The 14,891-nt window shown below is 46.3% G+C and overlaps 1 protein-coding gene across 3 annotated transcripts in view; it reads right to left on the bottom strand.

Annotated features, from left to right (window-relative positions):
- The window catches only part of TRANK1 (tetratricopeptide repeat and ankyrin repeat containing 1), a 95,358-nt gene that overhangs the window by 60,436 nt on the left and 20,031 nt on the right, over nucleotides 1–14,891 (bottom strand). Inside the window, exons 3-8 of one of the 3 annotated variants that reach the window (XM_069561300.1) lie at nucleotides 12,762–12,812; nucleotides 10,618–10,744; nucleotides 8,355–8,505; nucleotides 5,236–5,354; nucleotides 975–1,058; nucleotides 247–385 (exon numbers count right to left, since the gene is read on the bottom strand). In XM_069561300.1, coding sequence (XP_069417401.1) covers nucleotides 247–385; nucleotides 975–1,058; nucleotides 5,236–5,354; nucleotides 8,355–8,505; nucleotides 10,618–10,744; nucleotides 12,762–12,812 — 671 coding nt within the window. The remainder of the gene's footprint in view (nucleotides 1–246; nucleotides 386–974; nucleotides 1,059–5,235; nucleotides 5,355–8,354; nucleotides 8,506–10,617; nucleotides 10,745–12,761; nucleotides 12,813–14,891) is intronic. The other 2 variants (XM_069561301.1, XM_069561299.1) reach the window with 2 other exon arrangements.

The following is a 14,891-nucleotide window of genomic DNA, read 5'->3' as shown; positions in this document are numbered from 1 at the left end:
CTCTCAGTGTGGGCCTCCTGTAGCTGTGAGGTCCCAGGAGAAAGGAAAAGTGGTACCATTTCCTTTCTGCCTTCATATATTTGAATAATCCAATCGCTGACTATTCAGATCATCTGAATATTCCACATTTATGTGGCCACATTCTGGTTTCACTGGGTTAAGCGCAGTCCCCGAGGTCTGAGCTGGAGGGCAGCGTGGAGGGGCAAGAACTCTGTTTTCCCTGTTTTCCACTGGGAAAGAACTCACCGGCTTGGATGCAGAGGCGCATGAGGGTGTGCAGAGGGTACGGTCCTATGCTCTCCACATTTGCACCCAGGCAGATGAGCCACTGCACTAACCTGGGCACCTGTTCCACTTTCTCATAATGTCCGATGAAGACATATTTCTAGGGGAAAAAACACACACAGAAGAATTATGGCAGCTGCCACATCAATATGAAACTTCAGACTCTCCTTCCCCATAAAGTCTGGGGTTCTTCCCTTCAAGTTTTATTGATATATAATACACATAAGGAGCTGTATTTAAGGTGTATAGCATAATAATTTGACTTAGGTACATTGTGAAATGATTATTACAAGTTTAGTGAATATCCTTCATCTCATAGAGATAAAAATTAAATTTTAAAAAATGTTTTTGTGATGATAACTCTTAGGATTTACTCTCTTAACAACTTTCATACATAACACATAGCAGTGTAAATTATATTTATCAAGCTGTACTTATTTATCATCCCTAATACTTATTTATCATATAACTGGAAGCTGGTGCCTTTTGATTGCCTTCATCCAATTCCTCCTCATCCCAGCCCCCACCCATAGAATTTAGAATCAGTAAAGTCCTGATTCGCTGTGGCCACAGCCTACAATCATCATAAACAACAAATCTGCAGTGAGGCAGCTGAAGGGGAGAGTCCCAGTCACCATAAGTGGGAAAAGGTCTGACTTGAAACCGTGCATGTCAAGAAGCTACCTTACCTCAAAGAGACTTTTCAGTGATAAATCTGGGACCTGGAGATTTCTTGGAAGCCGGTCTTTCTTCACTGACAGAAGCAGAAATGACTGATGAAAGGGGAGAAACAGAAAAAGCTGGAACAATTATGTTCTCCACATGGGTGATTAAAACAAAAGTAATCTTAAACTTTAGGAACTCAGAAACAAAAGACAAAACCGGACAGCTTCTAGCCCTGGTTCTTTTTTTAAGCCACCTGCCAAACTCTTTGGCCTTAACCATGATAATCCAAGTGTCTCTAGTGAAATTCCTATTTGTGCTGAGATATGGGTTTTCTCCACCTTTCCTCAAAGCCTGCTGAAGACAGGAGCAGCTGACGGCAGTCAGCACTGGGAGAGCCCAGGGGCAGATAGGTAAAGAAGTAATCTCCTGCAACGTTCTTAAAGCTTAGCAAGCAGAAGAAACACATCCTTTTGAAATAACCCATCCCAATTGATTCTTCAGCACCTTAGTGGTATTTGGGGTCCATGAGATCCTACTAAGGGCTGTGTTGGAGCAGCTCCTATCAGAGAGGGAGCTGACTGTGCACATCTCTTCCCAAATCCGAGCCCTGCTGTTGACTTAGCAGCTTGAGATTGGACATGGAAATCGAGAGCATTTACACTATCAGTCAGTCAGTTCAGTCGCTGAGTCATGTTCGACTCTGCGACCCCATGAACCGCAGCATGCCAGGCCTCCCTGTCCATCACCAACTCCCGGAGTTTACCCAAACTCATGTCCATTGAATCGGTGATGCCATCTAACCATCTCATCCTCTGTCATCCCCTTCTCCTCCCGCCTTCAATCTTTCCCAGCATCAGTCTTTTCAAATGAGTCAGCTTTTCCCATCAGGTGGCCAAAATACTGGAGTTTCAGCTTCAACATTAGTCCTTCCAATGAACACCCAGGACTGATTTCCTTTAGGATAGACTGGCTGGATCTCCTTGAAGTCCAAGGGACTCTCAAGAGTTTTCTCCAACACCACAGTTCAAAAGCATCAATTCTTCGGCACTCAGCTTTCTTCACAGTCCAACTCTCACATCCATACGTGACCACTGGAAAAACCATAGCCTTGACTAGATGGACCTTTGTTGACAAAGTAATGTCTCTGCTTTTTAATATGCTGTCTAGGTTGGTCATAACTTTTCTTTCAAGGAGTAAGTGTCTTTTAATTTCATGGCTGTAGTCACTATCTGCAGTGATTTTGGAGCCCAGAAAAACAAAGTCAGCCACTGTTTCCACTGTTTCCCCATCTATTTCCCATGAAGTGATGGGACTGGATACTGATCTTTGTTTTCTGAACCTTGAGCTTCAAGCCAACTTTTTCACTCTCCTCTTTCACTTTCATCAAGAGGCTTTTTAGTTCCTCTTCACTTTCCGCCATAAGAGTGGTGTCATCTGCATATCTGAGGTTATCGATATTTCTCCCAGCAATCTTGATTCCAACTTGTGCTTCCTCCATCCCAGTGTTTCTCATGATGTACTCTGCATAGAAGTTAAATAAGCAGGGTGATGATATACAGCCTTGATGTACTCCTTTTCCTATTTGGAAGCAGTCTGTTGTTCCATGCGCAGTTCTAACTGTTGCTTCCTGACCTGCAAACAGGTTTCTCAAGAGGCAGATCAGGTGGTCTGGTATTCCCATCTCTTTCAGAATTTTCCACAGTTTATTGTGATCCACACAGTCAAAGGCTTTGGCATAGTCAATAAAGCAGAAATAGATGTTTTTCTGGAATTCTCTTGCTTTTCTGATGATCCAGAGAATGTAGGCAATTTGATCTCTGGTTCCTCTGCCTTTTCTAAAACCATCTTGAACATCTGGAAGTTCACGGTTCAGGTATTGCTGAAGCCTGGCTTGGAGAATGTTGAGCATTACTCTACTAGCGTGTGAGATGAGTGCAACTGTGCGGTAGTTTGAGCATTCTCTGGCATTGCCTTTCTTGAAGTGGAAAATGCCACAAATCGGGATTTTTTTTTTCCCTTTTTTTTCCCTCGAAAACCCTGTTGTTAAATCACTGACCCTAAACTAAATCTGAGAGAAGTTAAGCAAGTTTTCCTTTTCAAACACTTAGCACATCCTGAGAGGTCCCTACTGGGATCATCCAGGTATGCTGGCTGGTCCAGGAATTCTAGGCTCGGCTAGAATCACCTTGACTGGTGATCCAGACTCAGGATCCACTTCCCTCATGCATGCTCTTGCAAGTGGGCATGGGGCCACAGGAACTCAGCGTGTGGCTACATCTTGCTTCCAACTTCTTTCAGTTTGATACTCACATTTTTATTTTCTTTTTAATTTTTAAAATGTATTTATTTGGCTGCACCAGGTCTTAGCTGTGGTGTGCGGGATTTTCCATCTTTGTTGCCGCACGCAGAAACTTTAGTTGTGGCATGCAAATCCTTAGGTGTGGCATGTGGGGTCTAGTTTCCTGACCAGGGATCCAACCCCAGCCCCCTGCATCAGGAGCTCAAGTCTTAGCCCTTAGACCACCAGTGGGTGATGCCCACTCCTAACTACTCACCATAAGCAGGCCCCACAGCCTAGACTCACCCAGATGATAGGTTCAGAGCTCTGACAATCCTGCTGGCTGGCTTGGTTTTTATAAGATGTCTCTGCCTGCAGTGTTTGGAAATGGCCTGGGCCCCACTGCTGGTAGGATATGGGGCCACCACTTGGGCTGGATTCCTGGGCCTCCTTGGCTGGCTAGGTGGCAGCCTGCCAGGAGCTGCTGGGCTCCCACTCCCTCCCTTCCCACCCAGGGTCCGGAGCTCTATCCGTGTTCATCCCACATGGGGAACAGGGGACATAAAATGTTCTTTTCCGGGGGCTGTAGACAGAACTACTTTCCTGCTAATGATGCCGGAGCTTCCCACTTACAGATCTGCCCTAAATCACTGAATTTCAGAACTTACAGTAATAAAGCTAGAAAGAGTTCTTAGTTTACCCATCTTATCAGAAAAGAGATCCTAGATCTCTTGTTACCAGGGCCCTGGATTTCTGATTCCTGATTTCCCAAGAGTCTAGCCTGCTTTCCTCCCCATCATTGCCTCATTCTCTAGACTGTAATATGGGGGTGAGCTTCTGGGAGCCTGTGGCTGGACTTTAGGGAGTTCCTATGACCTCCCTGAAGCTACACACATAATTGTGTATTTGTGTGTGCCTGTGTGCATGAGCACACACGAAAAGAGAGTCCCGTTGATCTCATTAGATTCCCAGCAGCACCCATGACCTTCTAAAAAACTGAAGAATCCTGTATCCTAAAGTCACCCAACCTTCCTGGGTCCAGAGTCCTTTCAGGCTGCTCTTGCTTTTGTGATTTTTCTGGTCTGCGTTGCTTTAAAAAGCCTGCAGGCCTTTTCTAACCAAACTCCCTCTCTGGGCCAGCCCACTCTCAGGAGTGATTATAGGCCACCTATAATTGTCATTATGGTCAATGACAGCCGCTGCTCCTTGGACACTGAGCACACAGGTGCCAGGTGTTACAAAACCCCTGGGGCTCAGCGTCTGGCACACTGCAGGCCCTCAGTGAACATTATTATCACCAAGGGCTTACCATGATAAGAATGATAAAATAATATAATGATATTATTATCAGGTGCTATTGGTCCCTTATTTCTAATCCTCCCCCACAACCAGGAGGGAATAGGTTTATATCCTGCAACTTACAAGTGAGGAAGTGAGGCCCAGAGAGGAAAGAATTAGCTCAGAACAGACAGTGGAGGACTCGGATTCAGGGAGGCACCTGTGGGGCAGGGAAGCCACTGGGCTCCTTCATCCTATGGATTCCTGGCTGTGGGTTCAGGTCCTGCAATCTCTCTGCTACCCGAGGATAACAGTCTCTTGATGTCATACAGAAACCCTTTGAGAAGCACAAGCAGGTCATCATGCCCCAGCTAGCACATGCTGCCGTATAAAGAAGATTATAAAGATGAACAATTACTTATTTTCCTCATTCCACGTCACCATTAGCATCTGGACTTTACACTTCCTTGATGGCAATCGAGACAGAGAGCACAGAGTGAGGTTGCCACAAACTGTTTTCCAAGCTTAAAAAACAGAAACTGGTGAACTAATATTATCTCAGTGGCTTTTCATCTTTCATGACGTGACAATGAAAAAGTTACTTTGGCATCAAGATAAACAAGTACTGAATTATAATTCCCCAGTGCCAGCAGAGAGAAATAAATTTAATCAAATTAAAGAAATGCAATTTGCCTTTCCTCACAAGAGAGCTATCTCCGTTTACTTACATGCCATAAGCCTTTCTTTGCCAACTTTTCTATTACAGATTGCCACACTTCATTGGAGAAGCCAGTAGTGAAAATACGATCAAAGCAGGGCAAGAAACTCTGCAAAACAATGGGGTCACCTGAAAGAAAGTTCCAGAGTTTAGAAATTTTAACTTGGGGCAAGTCTAGAACATCTAGGAAAAGGTCCTCCAATTAAGAGCACACATAGACAAATGATAAATTTAAAAATATCAGAAAGAAAAGAGAGCAACTTCCCTGGTAGTTCAGTGGTTAAGATTCTGAGCGTTCAATGCAGGAGGCATGGGTTCCATCTCAAGCAGCCAAAAAAAAAAAGAGGGGCCATAGAGGATTATGGGAGTGGGCGGCATGAACAAGTGGATATAAGACAGACTCAAGGATGTTTTGTACAACATGGGGAATACAGTCATTTTGTAATGACTATTAATGGAAAGTAACCTGCAAAAAGGGCATAAAAATTTTAAAAATTAAAATAAGAAAGAAGGGCCTTTTCAAACCATAATGTCCTATATAATTGAAGTGGCAATCATTTTAAGTTCAGGTTAAAGTCAGTCCCTTAAGGCAGTTTATTGTGAGCTATAACATAATAGCTTCTCTATTTGCTGAGCCCAGTGATATATGCTGTATTGATCCCTCGGACCAACTAATAAGGCAGTGCCTGTTAGTTCCATTTACGGAGGAGGAAGTGGGTACTTGAGGGAAATTATTAAACTCACTTCCTTTAAGAAAAATGTGACACATATTATTTTCATTCAACAGTGAGAAGCTGTGACAAATGAGGTCAAGCTTTGTGGCTTATCATGCAGCTAGTTCATGACAAAACCAAGACGGAATCCAGATGGAGCAGTTCTTTTAGTCAGTTTGTGTTCTTTCAACCTAGAGGCCCATAAACATTTTGCCTCTCATGACCCTGCAAACTTGTGGATGACAATATCCAAGTGGGACAGGTCAGGGGCCAGTATAACAGGGTCCCTCTTCTAAGGTTATCAATTTCCACAAATGAGTAGCCAAATAGCAAAACAAACATACAGTGTACAAACAGGATACACAATTTTCATAAATATAGTTTTCAAAATTTAGAAATTGGGCGATGGGCAAACAGTCATCCTCCAAACAAGTAGAAAAGTCAGGATTACACTGTCCTAAGAAGTCCTGTTAACTGCCCCCCTCAGGATCCAGATTTCTTAGAGGGGCAGCCACACCAGAGAGTCAGTTGTCTGGAATTCCCAAACTCTGGACTGGCTTCTGACAGAGCAGTGCTGTTAGTTTTTCTTAACCATTGGATTGTACACTTTTTTATTTTCTGGCCGTGCCACACAGCGTGTAGGATCTTAGTTCCCCAACCAGGGATCCAGCCTGCACCCGCTGTGCTGGAAGTGCAGAGTCTTAACTAGTGGACTGCCACAGAAGCCCCAGAACAGCGGCTTTTAAAAGACACAAAGGGAGGACTTCCCTGGTGGTACAGCGGATGGGAATCCGGCTGCCAGTGCAGGGGACATGGGTTTGATTCCTGGTCCGGGAAGATTCCACATCCTGCAGAGCAACTAAGCCCGAATGCCGTAACTACTGTGCCCTGTGCTGCAACTACTGAAGCCTGCACACCTGGACCCTGTGCTCGGCAACAAGAGAAGCCACCACCGTGAGAAGCCCGGGCCCCGCAACGAGAAGCAGCCCCCGCTCGGCGAAGCGAGAAAAAGCCCGCATGCAGCATCGAAGACCCAGCGCAACCACAATAAACAAATAAATTAAGTTTAAAAAAAAAGACATAGAGAACAATGAGGACATGTCGGGAATGGGACAAACCAACAGGCTCAGAGGAAAGGGAAGCAGGCTTTAGTCACCGTCAGCAAAAGGCAGATGGGAGAGCTGTGATTCATTAGCACCTGTCTGGACACTGACGTCTCTGCTGGGAGACACGGCTAAGCCCACCTCTAACTACTTCCCACCTACCACCCGACACTGCTCTCACCCCCTCTCTGTGCCAAACTTGCCAAAGTCTGTAGGATCCCTTCCACAGATCACAGAAGTTGCTTTCCCACAATCGGAATGGGAACGGTTGGATCTGTGTCAGTCAAATGTATCATCAGCAGTAATTTACCTGTTTCTGAAATCTGGGACCATTTTCCAGCAATTCTAACATATGCCATTGCTCACATTCTACCATCTCTAGAATCGGGACGTGTGTTGCCCTTGATGCTGTCTCAACAGCAGAACATAAATTAGTGGCACAGGGATGTCCCTGGCAATCCAGGGATTAAGACCCCCTCCCCAATTCCCCCTCCACTGCAAGGAGCACAGGTTCAATCCCTGGTTGGGGAACTAAGATACCACCTGCTGTGTGGTGTGGCCAAAAGATAAAATCATAACGATAAAATTTAAAAATAGTGGCACATCTTAAATTAGTGCAATCTTAAATTTGATCAAAAACAGTACTGGAAAACAACAGCCTGGCCGTTGGTAGAACTTTAGACCATGCTGTGATACCCAGGGAAAGAACGCCTTTGTCCCTGGCAGGGAACCTTTCATATTATGTTTCATACTTGTCTGTTTTTGCCAACTTAAGGACACGGATAAAGCCATATCACAGGCCAGGTCGTCAGACTAATAACCTAATGGTCCATGCAATTCACCACCTCCCCCAACATGCCCACCCCTACCCGGGTGTGTTCCTAGCAGACTGTCAGCTTCCGGAGGACCCTCCCTCAGTCCCTTCAAATTATTTTCATGGCAAACAGGAACCCTTTCTTGACATACTGGAGAAATACATGCAAAAATCAGGTAAAACATGTAGTATAAGTAGGGACAGGCCTATGGATAGCAACATAGAAAGCTTAAGAAGTCTGCAACAAAACTGGAAAACTGGGACAGCTTTAAGTGATTTGTGCAAAAAGATGAAGTTGTTTCCGCAAAGGCCTGGGCCATCAAAGCTTTCCATGTGTTTTCCACTGTCAAGTTTCATTCAAACTGCATATAGAAGCCACAAAGAAAAACACCCTGTAATTATCTCCCCAGAAACCAGAGTCCCCAAGGAGCCATTCAAAGACAATCACAAGACCTTTAAAAGAAAGAAAGAGGGCAGGCCTCCCCCAGTCCCGACTTACTGCCCATCGTGGTGAAGACTGCCACCAAGAAATCAGCAATCTGGGTCTTGTCCTGGCTGCTCCTCACGAGCCACAGACCCTCAAAAAACATGCGAGCGGCTTCATAAGGCTGGCGCAACCTCAGCAAGGAATAACCAGCTCGGTAGTATCCCTGCAACGAGAAAAAACAGAAGTGTTAACATGCCCATCTCTTCCAAACTGCTGCTGAAGGCAAGGCAAGATTGAGGATCAGAGGCAACAGACTACAGGTAAACACTGATTTCCAAGTAAACACAGATTTCTAACGAGCTCTGGATATAGGCTTTCCACATCGGATTCCATGCCACAATGCTCCTATCAAGTGGTAACTGGCGAGAAAAGAATCCCTTTCAAGTCCATGACACATACAGCATCTAACATTGGAGCCAGCTGGTGTCCTCTGTTCCCAGGTGACTCAGTGATAAAGAATCGCCTACCAATGCAGGAGACACAGAAGAGACGCAGGTTCGATCCCTGGGTGGGGAAGATCCTCTGGAGGAGAAAATGGCAGCCCACTCCAGTATTCTTGCCTGAGAAATCCCATGGACAGAGGAGCCTGGTGGGCTATGGTCCACGGTACCGCAGTCAGACATGACTAACCGGCTGAGCACACAGCGTAAGAATCAGAGAGAAAGGAGTGGGCCTGGTTCCAATGACGTATGTGGTTTATGTATCTGTGCCTTAAAACACAGCCTGAGCAAGAAGGGAGAAATGAAACCATGTAGTCCTACAGCTACAGTGTTCTAGAAAAGAATGAGATTGTCATGTCAACACAGGAGCTGTTCCCTGCTCCTTTCAATCCAAGTAAACACGATTTTCAATGGAAATGGCAAGCACTGAGGGTCACTCAGCTCCATATTACAAGCAATATACACCAGAGGCCAAAAATTTTTCGGTTTCTGTAGGGAGAGGAAACTTACAATGATTAATAGAGGAAAATGGTCTAGTTTTGCCTGTATGCAAACTGTTAGGCTCCTGAGAAGGAACAAAATGATCCATATTGCCTTCCCCACTTTGACCACTGAAATGAATCAGTATCAAGGGCTACCAAAACAATGTTCTGTCTAAAATAATACAAGGTGTTCACCAACTGGGTTCATAAGAAAAAAGCAAGCGCCTGTGACGTCCCTGATGGTCCACTGATTAAGAACCTGCCTTGCAATGCAGGAGAAGCAGTTCAATCCCTAGGCAGAGAACTAAGGTCCCACATGCCACAGGGCAACTAAGCCCTTCCACTCCAACTAGGAAGTCTGTGTGCTGCCACGAAAGATCCTGTATGATGCGAGGATGATCCCAAGTGCTACAACGAAGACCCAAGGCAGTCAAATAAATAAACACTTAAAAAAGAAAAAGAAGCAAGCACCTGAAATTCAACTTAAATTTTGATGAAATTCAACTTCACCAAACTTCTGATTATTTACTGATTTGTTTGCATTTTAAAAAGTCTAAAACCTTAGTTGACAGTCAGAGGAAGCAAGCAGCCAAGTAAGCTGGTACAGAATTTCCCATTTCTTTGCCTTTCTCAGGTCTAAGTTTCACCTTTTATTTTGGAGGGAGGTGAAGGGGATCAGAATATATCACCCCAAAATGTGATACTTTGGCAGAAGGATTCTTTTGAGATGAAGGCATCTGAGATTCAACAGATGCAGAAAGAAGCCTTTCTGGAGCCTCCCTTCTTTGATTAGAAGCAGAAACTCCAAGAAGTAAGGATCGCCATAAAATCCCTCTTGCGGGGAATTCTTATGACCAGGAAGGAGAAAAAACTGAAACTTGCAAACAGCAAAGAACACGCAGAGACTATGACTTTGGGTGTAAATACATCAGAACAAAATAAGCTCCGAGACCACCACTGGACTGAACCCACCTTAGGCCTGGCTCCACTCTCCCCTGCAAACGTCTTTCAACACTTGGCCACCATCCTTCCTACTCGCCTCCAGATGCTGTGCACATCTGTCTACAGTGCAAGGAGAGCTGAATGAGAGGCACTCCTAAAAACACAGAGACTTCCCTGGCAATCCGCCTTAGGGCGCCCAGCTCTCAATGCAAGGAGTGCGGGTTCGATTCCTTGTCGCCCAGCTCTCAATGCAAGGAGTGCGGGTTTGATTCCTTGTCGGGGAACCAAGGTCCCACATGGACCTCACAGCCAACAACAAAAAAAATAAACATGAGAGATGGAAGAATAAAGACAAAACAAACACCAAGGAAGGGAAGGAGGCAGCAACTGCAGCGTCCACAGTCAGCCTACCTTTATGTAGGTCGGATCCCACTGGAGACACTCCTTGGCAGCCACGTAGGCCTCATTCCATTTCCCAAGGCTGTAAAACGCATTGGATTTGTTGCACAGCAGCACAGCCAAGTCCCTGGGGGGAACCCTGTGGGAAAGGACCAACCGGTAGGCGGTAAATAGCTGTATTGTCCTGCAAATACAGAACCCAGTCCTTGAAGGCCACAGTTGTGATACTTATTATTTTTGCCGTGGTGATGGGGTTTCAGCAGGAAATGTCCCAATTATACCTATGACATCTGACCCTCACAGCCTACAAAGGCGAGGTCATTTGCAATGTCCCAGGTGCCCTTCCTCACTCCCAAATCCTCTCCTCCCACTTTTTCATGACAAATGTTCTCAGCACCTCGAGTCCACCTCCTCTTGATCTCCACAGGACTTTTATCCCTTAGAGTCCACTGGTGAAGATGCTGTAAAACGGACAACTGGTCCTCAGGGTGGAGAGGTTGGGAGTTCTCACTGAGCCTTCACAAAGTCCAGACACCGTGGGGGCCACCGCACATACACGTGCATGCTGAATGGAGGCAGAGCTCCTCAAAACATGTGACCACACGGTCCCCACGGAGCCTGCGAAAGATGCTGGATGAGCACTGTCCTAGTACATAGGCAGGGCCACCCAAATGGGAGGGGACCCAGGGCCAGAGTGCAAAAGGAGGCACCTACGTCATGCGACCAATCTTCCCTGTCCGATACAGTGGCCACAGACCACATACAGCCATGTAAATTTAAATTAATTAAATCAGAAAGGCAAGCTTCAAATTTAGAACTACAGGCACTCTTTCAGGGCCAGGTGAGCCAGGCTGGTGCCCCTCACCACTCCTTCTCTTTCCAGCTCAGCCTTCATCCTGCATGGCAGGAGATGTGATGTCCAAGCTCAGTCCTCACTCCTAACCTTGGAAAGCACTCTGAAAACTGTCTGCAGGTAAGAGGCCCGTGCAGATGCTAGGAGCAGGGGCCATAGACAGGAATTCTGGGGTCCTGGTGGAAGGAAGCAAGGCTCTGAGTGGGTAAAGCCTCTGCCCCAGACTCCCTCCATAGCGAGGGTACAGCTGGATTAAGGCAAAATCGGGCCTCAAAAGCACAGCAGGTCAGGGCCTCTCCTGCCTGGTTCTTTGTTGTTCAGTCAATAAGTCATGTCTGACTCTTTGTGACTCCATGAACTCCAGCATGACAGACTCCGCTCTCCTTCACTATCTCTCAGAGTTTGCTCAGATTCATGCCCATTGAGTCAGTGATGCTATCTAACCATCTCATCCCTTCTGCCGCCTTCTTCTCTTGCCCTCAATCTTTTCCAACATCAGGGTCTTATCCAATGAGTCAGCTTTTCACATCAGGTGGTCAAAGTACTGGCCTGGGTCTAGGGGTCATACTGCTGCAAGGTTATTGCTGAAACCAAATTGGAAGAAGCAAAACACAAAATATACCATAAAAAGTCAACAGAAGTCCAAGTGCTATTTAATTCAAGACACACAAAGTGGAAAAGCAAGGCTTATACTTCCTTTCTTTGAACTACTTGCATTATAAAAATGATACAAACAGAAAAGTTAGGTAATACAGATACCCACAAAAATATAAAGCAAAGTAAAAATCTCCTCTACTATGTCCCCACCCGCAGGGCTTTCTGTATCTAGTTTTTTCCGTAAAGTATGAGGGCCCAGAAGCTCAGGAGATGTGGTGAGTCTATCAGAGGGTAACTGACAAGGGAGCTGTGACCACAGTGTAGTAGACACCAAGTGTCCAGCCCAGAAACCCTGGCCAGTGCAGCCAATCCTAGCAGGAATGAGTGTGGGCCGCAGCTAGGGTCTCCTTGAGCCCCATTTATCCTCAGCCTAATGGGAGCTGCCTTCTCCCCAGGAAATTATACCCTGGTTATGGACTGTGTTTCCACCAAATTCATTTGTTGAATCCCCAACCCCTAGAGTGATGGTATTTGGAGCGGGGGCCTTCAGGAAGGTGATTAGGTTTAAATGAAGTCAGGAGATCGGCGCCCTCATGATAGGATTAGTGCCCTTATAAGCAGAGACACCAGAGTGTTCCTGTTCTCTCCACCATGGGAGGACACAGTGAGAATGAGGCCATCTGCAAACCAGGAAGGGGGCACTTACCAGGAACTGAACTGGCCGCCACCCGGACCTTGGACTTCCCAGTCTCCAGAACTGTGAGGAACAAATTCCTGTTGTTTATTCCACCCTGTCAATGGCAGTTTGTTATTGCAGCCTGAGCTGACTAATCGCCCCACTCCCTTGGACAATTCCTGGGGGCCAGACAGCCTATCTACCAGCTGGTGATTGACTGACACAGGTATCAGAAAGGTCAGCCTCCTTGTCTTAAAGAGAGACAGTTCTGCAGTACAACTCAGGGTCCAGAGCTGACTCCAGTGGAGACACCATCCCTACCCGATCCTGCTTCCCTCCATCCCCTTCTCCCCAGGACACCTGCTCGTGGACCACAAGCCCTGTGTCAGCTGGCAGCAGCAGGAAGGCAGGTGACAGGTGATGGGCACCGGGAACTGTATCAGGAAGGTCCCATGAAAGGCAATACATGAGGGTGCAGGCAGGAGTCCCTTTAGCTGTCATGCATCTGCTAAGTGGCGGCGTTGAGATGTGAGTACTCATCACGTGGTCAGTACTCCACCACCATGTGGTGGTACTCCCACCACAATCTGACATTACCTTTTTCTTTGCAAGACAGAAGGGGAAGTCAACGTTTCCCCCGATGAATGAGGCACTCTCTGACACAGCTCTGATCTGAACCACGAGGGGGCAGAATGACAGAACTACAAGCCCAGGTCAGTTACAGTCAGTTCCAATCCAGCGCAGACACAGGAGATAGGAGGGAGGAGGTGGGAGCCATGTGTCAGGAACTCAGCTCAGTGCCACTTCGAGGTACAAGTTTACGCTGCATACGCCCTACAAATGCCAACGTCTGCTTCCTCTATTACAGCTGTCCCCAAAGAATGATGCGGTAACCTCTGGGGGTGCCCAAGACCACTTCAGGTGGTCCCCAAGGTCAAAATATCTTCACAATTGCAGTTAGCTGAATAATGGTTTCCAAATAATGTTTTCTTTTATGGCAAAAGGAACTTGGGAGATGGGATTAATTTAGGATCTTGAGATTAGGATCTGGACTAGCATACGATCACAGATGTCCTTGTAAGCGGGCGACTGAGCGAGTCGGCCACAGGCAGAGGAGGAGATGTGATGACAGAAGTAGCGACTGGAACGATGCGCTTTGAGGAGGATGCACGAAGGGACCCCAAGCCAAGGATACAGGCAGCCACTCAAGGGTGAAAGAGACAAGGAAATGGAGGCTCCTCCCCAAGGAACCGGGCTTTCCTGGTGGCTCAGACGGTAAAGCGTCTGCCTACAATGCGGGAGACTGGGGTTCAATCCCCGGGTTGGGAAGGTCTCCTGGAGAAGGAAATGGCAACCCACTCAAATATTCTTGCCGGAAAATCCCATGGATGGAGAAGCCTGGTAGGCTACAGTCCATGGGGTCGCAGAGTCGGATACGACTGAGTGACTTCACTTTCACTTTCCCCAAGGAACCAGCCCTGCCACCACCTTGCTTTTTAGCCTCACAAGACTCATTTTGGACCCCTGACCTCCAGAAACACAAGGTCATAAATGTGTATTGTTTTAATCCACGAAGTCGGTGGTCATTTCTTACAGCAGCAACAGGAAACTAATAAAATAATGCCGAGACAGCAGGTGCCTTTTTCACAATCCTCCTCTCACATGTGGATGGGGGATTTTCCAGAGGCTACCTGGAGTGTGATGTCACAACAGACTCAGTGCAGAAACAGATGTGAGAAGCCAGATGTCTTCCACTGAGACAGACATTAAAGAGACTTGCAAATACATAAAATGTGAAACTCTTCTCACTAAATGTTTGGTTTTGAAAAGTAATTCCTCATAAAAACACTGCTTGTGTCAGCATGTCATGGGTTTATTACTGACATTTTAAAATAAGGAATAAATACATATTTTAAATGTTTCTCAGTTTTGAGTTCTAATGCAGGCTTTATTGATAACTACACCAACAAAAGCTCTCTGGGGTCCTCCATAATTTGTAAGCAGGCTGTGATCCTGAAATGTTTGGGAACAGGTCTGCTAGAAGCGGAACGGGGCAGGGGAAGAGGTGAGCCTTAGTTCCTGGTGGCTTGCCCTGTGGCCAGGCCAGTGGGTTGATAGCACAGATAAACAAGATCAAATGAATGACAAGCCCAGAGGCTT

This window comes from Ovis canadensis, chromosome 19, assembly GCF_042477335.2.
Source record: "Ovis canadensis isolate MfBH-ARS-UI-01 breed Bighorn chromosome 19, ARS-UI_OviCan_v2, whole genome shotgun sequence".
NCBI lineage: Eukaryota > Metazoa > Chordata > Mammalia > Artiodactyla > Bovidae > Ovis > Ovis canadensis.
Note: the sequence above shows the minus strand (reverse complement) of the source record. Positions and strands in the feature narration are given on the sequence as shown.